The 9,516-nt window shown below is 44.6% G+C and overlaps 1 protein-coding gene across 1 annotated transcript in view; it reads left to right on the forward strand.

Moving 5' to 3' along the window:
- LG05H8orf82 (linkage group 05 C8orf82 homolog) overlaps window positions 1–2,786 on the forward strand; it is a 70,926-nt gene extending 68,140 nt beyond the window's left edge. Inside the window, 4 exon segments of the mRNA XM_073632434.1 lie at window positions 1,990–2,114; window positions 2,116–2,155; window positions 2,158–2,244; window positions 2,247–2,786. Of these exon segments, the coding sequence (XP_073488535.1) occupies window positions 1,990–2,114; window positions 2,116–2,155; window positions 2,158–2,244; window positions 2,247–2,422 (428 nt within the window). The 3' untranslated portion in view covers window positions 2,423–2,786.
- Window positions 2,787–9,516: the final 6,730 nt, after the last annotated feature.

Genomic DNA, 9,516 nt, shown 5'->3' on the forward strand with positions numbered 1-9,516 from the left:
AGTCCCATCATGCCTCTGCCTCTGGGTGTCATGCTTGTGGCTGTCAGAGTCTTGCTATGCCTCATGGGACTTGTAGTTCTGCAACAGCTGGAGGTCTGCTAATTGCATATCCGTGCTACATATGATTCCTTCTTTTTTTCTATAGATAAAAGATGAGAATAAACGCTACAATTATAAATACGCAGCACTCACCACTGCCCCCTTCTGGCACTTCCAGAAGCAAACGCACAAATGGGTTGATTTACTAAAGGCAAATAGACTGTGTACTTTGCAAGTGCAGTTGCCCCAGTAAATGAGGGGAAGCTCTGCTGTCTTCCATCATCCAATTCTGTGCAAGCAAAAATGCATTATTATTTTTTTTCCTTGCACCTGATTGGGTATTCTTTATAGCTTCACCGCCTTTACTAAGCTCTGAGCTAAATGAGTGCAGTTTCACTTACAAAGTTGCCTGTAGTAAATCAATCCCTTTTGTATATCTGCTTATGGCAGTGCCATCAACAATCAGAAGGGGGCAGCGGTGAGTCAGCGCTGGGATCGCAGCGAGCTCGGACACCCGTGGACGATGCCGTTGTGATCTTATGGATTAGCATCAGACATAATCAGGACATTGTCCTCCTTCCAGGTCACGTCCCCCATTGTCCGTACTATATGCAGAATTCTGGGTGACGGATTGTCTGGAAGCTCGATCAAATGTGAGAGAAATAGTAAATTTTCTATTAAAGGAGAACTCCGCTAAGAATGATCTCCTTCCACACCGTACACAGAACAAATCCTATTATCATTCAAGGAAAAAAACTGCACTCCTTCCGAGGAGCAACGCTTTGATGGTTTCCCCAAGTCTCTTATCACCATCAGTCAGGTGGAAGAGGCTGCAAAGAAGGAAAACCTTCCCATAATGCACTGCAAGATCCACCGATTCCCTCTATGTATACCGCGCTGTCATAAATAATTTATTGTATACATTTCTATAGCTCTGACATATACCACAGTGCTGTACAGAGAACACTGAGCCAATCGCATCAGTCTCTGTACGAGAGGAGCTTACACTCTAATGTCCCCATCACAGTCACTCACTATTATTATTATACATTTATATAGCTCTGACGTATACCGCAGTGCGGTACAAAGAACATTAAGCCAGTCACATCACTCCTTGTACCAGAGGAGCTTACACTCTAATGTCCCCCCCACAGTCACACACTATTATTATTATTATTATACATTTTATAGCTCTGACATATACCGTAGTGTTGTACACCATTATTATTAGACATGTATATAGCTCTGACATATACCACAGTGTTGTACACCATTATTATTAGACATGTATATATCTCTGACATATACCGCAGTGTTGTACACCATTATTAATAGACATGTATATATCTCTGACATATACCGCAGTGTTGTACACCATTATTATTAGACATGTATATATCTCTGACATATACCGCAGTGTTGTACACCATTATTATTAGACATGTATATATCTCTGACAATATACCACAGTGTTGTACACCATTATTATTAGACATGTATATATCTCTGACATATACCGCAGTGTTGTACACCATTATTATTAGACATGTATATATATCTCTGACATATACCACAGTGTTGTACACCATTATTATTAGACATGTATATATCTCTGACATATACCGCAGTGTTGTACACCATTATTATTAGATCTGTATATAGCTCTGACATATACCGCAGTGTTGTACACCATTATTATTAGACATGTATATATCTCTGACATATACCGCAGTGTTGTACACCATTATTATTAGACATGTATATATCTCTGACATATACCGCAGTGTTGTACACCATTATTATTAGATCTGTATATAGCTCTGACATATACCGCAGTGTTGTACACCATTATTATTAGACATGTATATATCTCTGACATATACCGCAGTGTTGTACACCATTATTATTAGACATGTATATATATCTCTGACACATTCCTCTGTTTTTCAGATAAACAGTTTCTGGTTTTCTTCTTCAAACAAGTGCGGAGGAACCGGAGTGGACGCTACGAGGAGGAGTTCCCGTACATCTCGCCGTGCGGCAGGGAACACAACTACATCCGCTGCGATGACCGCCCCCATCGTCTTCACACACCTCCTGCGGGAGGAGAGCTCAGGCTCCAGAAGTTGTCGTACTGCGGTGGAGGGGACCAGCTGGCGGTGGGCTTTGAACCGGAGAGACTCGTGATGCTTCCAGAAAACGGGCGGTGTATCACCCTGCGCCGGAGAAGAGCGGCGGGGTGGGCCTTGTGAAGTCCTCGCTGGCGTTCGAGCTCAGCTCTTGTTTTGAATTCCCCGGTGGGTCTACTTCTGGGACCCCCAGCCATTTTCATTGGGACGGCAAGCGGTATATCCTCACCAATGAGCTGAGACCGCTTATCTGAGGCCGTTCATCTGGGACTGCTTATCTGAGAACGTTCACCTGAGGCCGTTTATCTGTGGCCCTTCATCTGAGAACATTTATCTGAGGTCGTTTTCTGAGGCCCTTCATCTGAGAACGTTCATCTGAGGCCGTTTTCTGAGGCCCTTCATCTGAGAACGTTCATCTGAGGCCGTTTTCTGAGGCCCTTGATCTGAGGTCATTTATCTGAGGCCCTTCATCTGAGGTCGTTTATCTGAGGCCCTTCATCCGAGAACATTTATCTAAGGTCGTTTATCTGAGGCCCTTCATCTGAGAACGTTCATCTGAGGTTGTTTATCTGAGTCCCTTCATCTGAGGCCCTCATCTGAGAATGTTATCTAAGGCCCTTCATCTGAGTCCCTTCATCTAAGAAGTTCATCTGAGGCCCATCATCTGAGTCCCTTCATCTGAGTCCCTTCATCTGAGTCCCTTCATCTGAGTCCCTTCATCTGAGGCCGTTTTCTGAGGCCCTTCATCTGAGAACGTTCATTGAGGCCATTTATCTGAGGCCATTTATCTGAGGCCCTTCGTCTGAGGCCCTTCGTCTGAGGCCCTTCGTCTGAAGCCCTTCGTCTGAGGCCCTTCATCTGAGAACGTTCATCTGAGGCCCATCGTCTGAGAATATTCATCTGAGGCCCTTCATCTGAGAACGTTCATCTGAGTCCCTTCATCTGAGTCCCTTCATCTGAGTCCCTTCATCTGAGTCCCTTCATCTGAGTCCCTTCATCTGAGAATATTCATCTGAGGCCCTTCATCTGAGAACATTCATCTGAGGCCCTTCATCTGAGAATATTCATCTGAGGCCCTTCATCTGAGAACATTCATCTGAGGCCCTTCATCTGAGAACATTCATCTGAGGCCCTTCATCTGAGAATATTCATCTGAGGCCCTTCATCTGAGAACATTCATCTGAGGCCCTTCATCTGAGAACATTCATCTGAGGCCCTTCATCTGAGAACATTCATCTGAGGCCCTTCATCTGAGAATATTCATCTGAGGCCCTTCATCTGAGTCCCTTCATCTGAGAACATTCATCTGAGGCCCTTCATCTGAGAACATTCATCTGAGGCCCTTCATCTGAGAATATTCATCTGAGAACGTTCATCTGAGTCCCTTCATCTGAGTCCCTTCATCTGAGTCCCTTCATCTGAGTCCCTTCATCTGAGTCCCTTCATCTGAGTCCCTTCATCTGAGTCCCTTCATCTGAGTCCCTTCATCTGAGGCCCTTCATCTGAGGCCGTTCATCTGAGGCCGTTCATCTGAGGATGCTGATTGCTGATATTTTAAAGTGGAACTCCAGGTGATGTACAGGAAGGGAGTGAGTGACACAGCCTGCTACTAAAACAGACATATTTCAGGCACTGGGGGCACCTGGAAGAGAGGCTTAGATGGTGAAGACTCAGGAGGCAAATTTGAATCTTCAGAATTGTAGTCTCAGAAATAGGTTGTCTCTGTCTTCAGGAACTCAGATGGAGACCAGTACAGAAGAGAACATCTGGACCGCGGTCATTATAGACTTTTTTTTTGTTGCTTCCAGAGTTCCACTTTAACCCACATACAGACTGTGCACTTCCTCCTCAATATGGTTGATGTGTGAGTGTGAGGACCCTTTGTCTGTACCGCCTGCGGGCGGAGAGGTGTGTGCCACGTGACCCTGCGCCGTCATCCACATATATTATTCTGCTTTAAAGAGAACCAGTCATAATTGAGCTCATGTAAGAATCTTAAAAGTAGAATACCAGGCTCAACCTAACTATTCCTAATATGTCCCTTCCCCCACTCCTAACACTTATGCTGACTAACCTGTATAAGAGAGATGTATATACTTACCTATTTTCACCGTCACGTGATCTGCTGTGTCAGCCAGTGCCAGCTGCAGGGGGAGAGGAGGGAGTGCTGACAACAGATGGGCCATAGAAGCCTAAGGGTGACGTCACCACTCACAGGCATTACTAGCTGTTGTAGGTGCTCCCTCCTCTCCCCTGCGGCCGGTGGTAGTTGATACAGGAGGTCATGGGATTGTACCAGAGTGGGCTGAAATAGGTAAGTATATACAAAAGAGAAGAGAGAGCGCTTGACAATGGCTGGAAAGCCTTACAGCAGTAACGCAACTCACAGGCTTCCTATGGGCCATCTGTTGTTGGTGCTCCCTCCTCTCCCCTGCAGCTGCCGCTGGCTGACAGAGGAAACAGATCATGTGACTGGAGTGGCTTTAAAATAGGTATATACATCTTTTTTACACAGGTTAGGAGGGGGGAGGGGACATTTTTAAGACTAGTTAAGTGTAGCCTGGAATTCTACTTTAATGTCAGTTTCTTACATGAGTCCAATCATGACTGGTTCTCTTAAAGCAGAGTAATATTAATGGATGGCAGTGCAGGGTCATGTGATCCCCTGTATCGACCACTGCTGGCTGCAGGGGAAAGGAGAGAGCGCCAACAACAGCTGCTAATGCCTAGGTGGGGTAACGTCACCCATAGGAACCATTGTTCTCTATTGCAGCCGGCGCTGGCTGGTCACATGACCCTGCGCTGCCATCCATGTATATTACTCTGCAGGAAGGACCGAGCCTCTTTCTGAGATTTGGTGTTTTACAAGTTTTTTTTTTTGCTAGAAAATTACTTAGAACCCCCAAACATTCTATATATTTTTTCTAACACCATAGAGAATAAAATGGCGGTCGTTGCAATACTTTCTGTCACACCGTATTTGCGCAGTTGTCTTACAAGTGCACTATTTATGAAAATATAAAATTTTTTGAATTAAAAAATAAGACAACAGTAAAGTTAGCCCGATTTTGTTTTTATATTGTTAAAGATAATGTTAAGTCGAGTAAATTGATACCCAACATGTCACGCTTCAAAATTGCGCCGGCTCGTGTAATGGCGACAAACTTTTTGCCCTTAAAAATCTCCTTAGGCGACGTTTAAAAAATTCTACAGGTTGCATGTTTTGAGTTACAGAGGAGGTCTAGGGCTAGAATTATTGCTCTCGCTCTTCCGATCATGGCGATACCTCACATGTGTGGTTTGAACACCGTTATCATATGCGGGCGCTACTCACGTATGTGTTTGCTTCTGCACGCAAGTTCGGCGGGACGGGGCGCGTTTAAAATTTTTTATTTTTTTTCTTATTTATTTTACCTGTTCTTTAAAAAAAAAAAAGTGTCACTTTTATTCATATTACAAGGAATGTAAACATCCCTTGTAATAGAAAAAAGCATGACAGGTCCTCTTAAATATGAGATCTGGGGATCAAAAAGACCTCAAATCTCATATTTACACTAAAATACAATAAAAAAAATTGAATAAAAATTAAATATCATTTAAAAAAAAAAAATGGCCCTTTAAGAGCTATGGGTGGAAGTGACGTTATGATGTTGCTTCCGCCCTGCAATGATATGGAGACGGGTGGGGGCCATCTTCCCCTCACTCGTCTCCATACCAAGCCAGGGAGAGGAACCAGTCGCCTTTGCCGCTGCCGACGGCTCCAGTAAGCGGTGGGCGGGAGGGGTGGGCCCTCTCATGCCCTCTCATGCTGCCAATTAAAAGTGAACTTGCGGTGAATCTGGCGCAGGGACCACTTTTTAATCTGAATCCGGACCGCTCACTGAAGAAGAGGATTACCGGGGTTATGGTAGCTGGCTGCTGCTATAACAACGATATTCCTAGTGGTCCCTCCTCTCCCCTGCAGCCGTCGCTGGCTGATACAAACAAATTAGACATGTGCAATTCGTTTCGTTACAAATTCATTTTTCAGCAAAATTCGACAAATTCGTTAATTCGGAAATATTCGAGTTAACAAAAACCCGTTTAACAAATTTTTCTGGAAATTAGAAAATTATAAAATCCGAAAAGAAGAATAAAAAGCCTAGAATTCAAAAGAGCGAAAATCCGAAATAATAACTAACTAATAATATTAACTATTACTAACTATTAAAATTATAGATATTGGAATTTCCTTTCAAATGTGGCTGGTAAAGAACATAACAAATACGAATTCATCTGAAGTTCCGAATTATCCAAAATAACGTCTGCCGCATCTAAACAGATGGAACGTAACTAATTAATAATAATAAAAACTTTTTATTATTATTAATATTATTATTTATTATTAATTAATTACGTTCCATTCGTTTAGATGCGGTAGATGTTATTTCGGATAATTCGTAACTTCGGATAAATTTGTACTTGTTAGAGAACATAACGAGTACGAATTTATCCGAAGTTCCGAATTATCCAAAATAACATCTGCAGCATCTAAACAAAGGGAACGTAACGAATTAATAATAATAAATAATATTAATAAAACCTTTTTATTATTATTAATATTATCATTTATTATTATTAATTTATTACGTTCCATTCGGATAAATTCGTAATCGTTATGTTCTCTAACAGCCAAATTTGAAAGGAAATTCCAATACCTATAAATTTAATAGTTATTATTATTTAGAATTTTTTGGATTTTTGAATTTTCGGATTTTAGTTTTATTGTATTTTCGTTCTTATTTTTGGATTTTCCAGTTTCCGAATTTCAGATTTTTCCGAATTATCGAAATAACGAATACTGCATCTAAACAAATGGAACATAACACATTCATATTTTTCCGAAGTTACAAATTCATTTGAAATAATGAATTTCCATCATAACGAATGACCCGAAAACCGAAAAAAAAACAAAAAACTAATGAAACGAAAACAAACACATTTTTCGGCAGTGCACATGTCTACGAGGGATCACATGGCCAGACCAGAGTGGGCTGAAAATAGGTAAGTGTACATCTTTTCTTGCACAGGTTAGTTAGTGTAGGTGTTAGGAGGGGGAGGGGACATTTTTTAGGACTACTTACCTGGGAAGGTTTTCTGATTGGCTGCTTAATGTAGTTGTAGGGGTCCTGCACACAGGGACTTTTTGGTATTCAATATAAATTGAGGGCAACATACATGAATGTCGATATGCTGATGTAGGTGGGTTTACGATGCTACCTGTTCAGACCTGTGCATGCGTATGGGCATACAACCCATGTCCAGGGGCCTACCACTTTACACATGCATGAATGTACACAGGTAACAATATAAACCCACCTATAGCAGGGCACAGCCATTGGTTACTATTGCTTGTTTAAAGCTGAAGTGTGATGTATGCATATAATACCCCCCCCTCCCTCTCCCCCCCTCATCCTCTCCCCCCCTCATCCTCTCCCCCCTTCCTCCTTTCCCCCCTTCCCCCTCTAAGCAACATGAAATTAAACATTTTCAATCAAATCATTTTTGTTTTCTTTCGAGACCAATGTTGTCATCAGTGGGTCTGTTGCTCCGGGTTTGGTCAGAAAGGCTGGAAGGCTGCCGAAAATATCACGGTGCCTCAGGTCTTCTTTCAAGAGTGTTATATGAAAGAACACATCCTCTGAGTCCAGTGCATGCTCCTCCTTTCTGGCCACTGTGTGCTGCAGACTTCAGCTGTGCACTCTGCTGATCAGTTGCTTGATTTTTAATCAATCAACTGATCAACAGATAGCACAGCTAAAGTCTGCAGCAACCAGGGATCATGTTCTAGGTGTGCTAGGGACATAGGCATGCACAGCCCATTGCATTAGGGTGTGTACCCCAAAAGCTCAAACACATATGCGTATGTGTGTATGTATACAGTATCATTAGGGTGATGGATGGTGTCGGTAGGGCAGTGGACGGTGTCGGTAGGGCAGTGGACGGTGTCGGTAGGGCAGAGGACGGTGTCGGTAGGGCAGAGGACGGTGTCGGTAGGGCAGAGGACGGTGTCGGTAGGGCAGTGTCAGTAGGGCAGGGGACGGTGTCGGTAGAGCAGGGGACGGTGTCGGTAGGGCAGAGGACGGTGTCGGTAGGGCAGGGGGCGGTGTCGGTAGGGCAGGGGGCGGTGTCGGTAGGGCAGGGGGCGGTGTCGGTAGGGCAGTGTCAGTAGGGCAGGGGACGGTGTCGGTAGAGCAGGGGACGGTGTCGGTAGGGCAGGGGGCGGTGTCGGTAGGGCAGGGGGCGGTGTCGGTAGGGCAGGGGGCGGTGTCGGTAGGGCAGGGGGCGGTGTCGGTAGGGCAGGGGGCGGTGTCGGTAGGGCAGTGGACGGTGTCGGTAGGGCAGTGGACGGTGTCGGTAGGGCAGAGGACAGTAGGGCAGTGGACGGTGTCGGTAGGGCAGAGGACAGTAGGGCAGAGGACGGTGTCGGTAGGGCAGTGGACGGTGTCGGTAGGGCAGAGGATTGAGAGGACCAAGGATTGAGCTATTCCTCCCACTGACACTAATGATGGGGAACTATTCTTTCCACTTACACCAACCATGGGGCACTATTCCTCCTGCGGACTCCAATGATGGGACACTATTCCTCCCATTGACACCAACAATAGGGCACTTTTTTCCCCCATTGACCTCAACAATGGGGCAATAATCCTTCCACTGACACCAGCAATGGGTTACTAGTCCTCTCACTGACTTCAATTATGGGGCAACATTCCTCCCACTGACACCAACAATGATGTATTATTAGTCCTTCCACTGGAGTCAGTGATGGGGCACTATTCCTGCAACTGACATCAACGATGTGGGCATATTCTAATCCCACTGACTACAGTCCTATTACCTATTTTCAGCCCGCTCCGATCCGGTCACATGATACCTTGTCTCTGTCAGCAGCCGCTGCAGGGGAGAGGAGACAGAGCTCGACAATGGCTGGAATGCCTGAGAGCAGTAACTTCACCCACAGTCCATCTGTTGTTGGCACCCCCCCCCCCTTCTGCTACTGCTGGCTGTCACAGGGATGCCTGAAAATAGGTAAGTACCTGTATATACATCTTTCTTACACAGGTTAGTCAGCATTGGTGTTAAGAGGGGGATGGAGCACTTTTAAGACTGTTAAAGTGTAAGTAAACCCCCCTATCATTTTCGGCCAAGGAAGCTGCCATCTTTGTCTCTGTTGAACCACTTGCCGCCCGCCCGCCGTCATTACACAGCGGCTGTTTGAAGAGGAATACTGTTGTTATGGTAGCAGCTAGCTGCCATAATCCCCGGTATCCTCATCTTCAGCGGGCGGTCCGCTTTCAGATAAAAG

Source organism: Aquarana catesbeiana, linkage group LG05 (assembly GCF_042186555.1).
Source record: "Aquarana catesbeiana isolate 2022-GZ linkage group LG05, ASM4218655v1, whole genome shotgun sequence".
In the NCBI taxonomy this organism is placed as follows: Eukaryota; Metazoa; Chordata; class Amphibia; order Anura; family Ranidae; genus Aquarana; species Aquarana catesbeiana.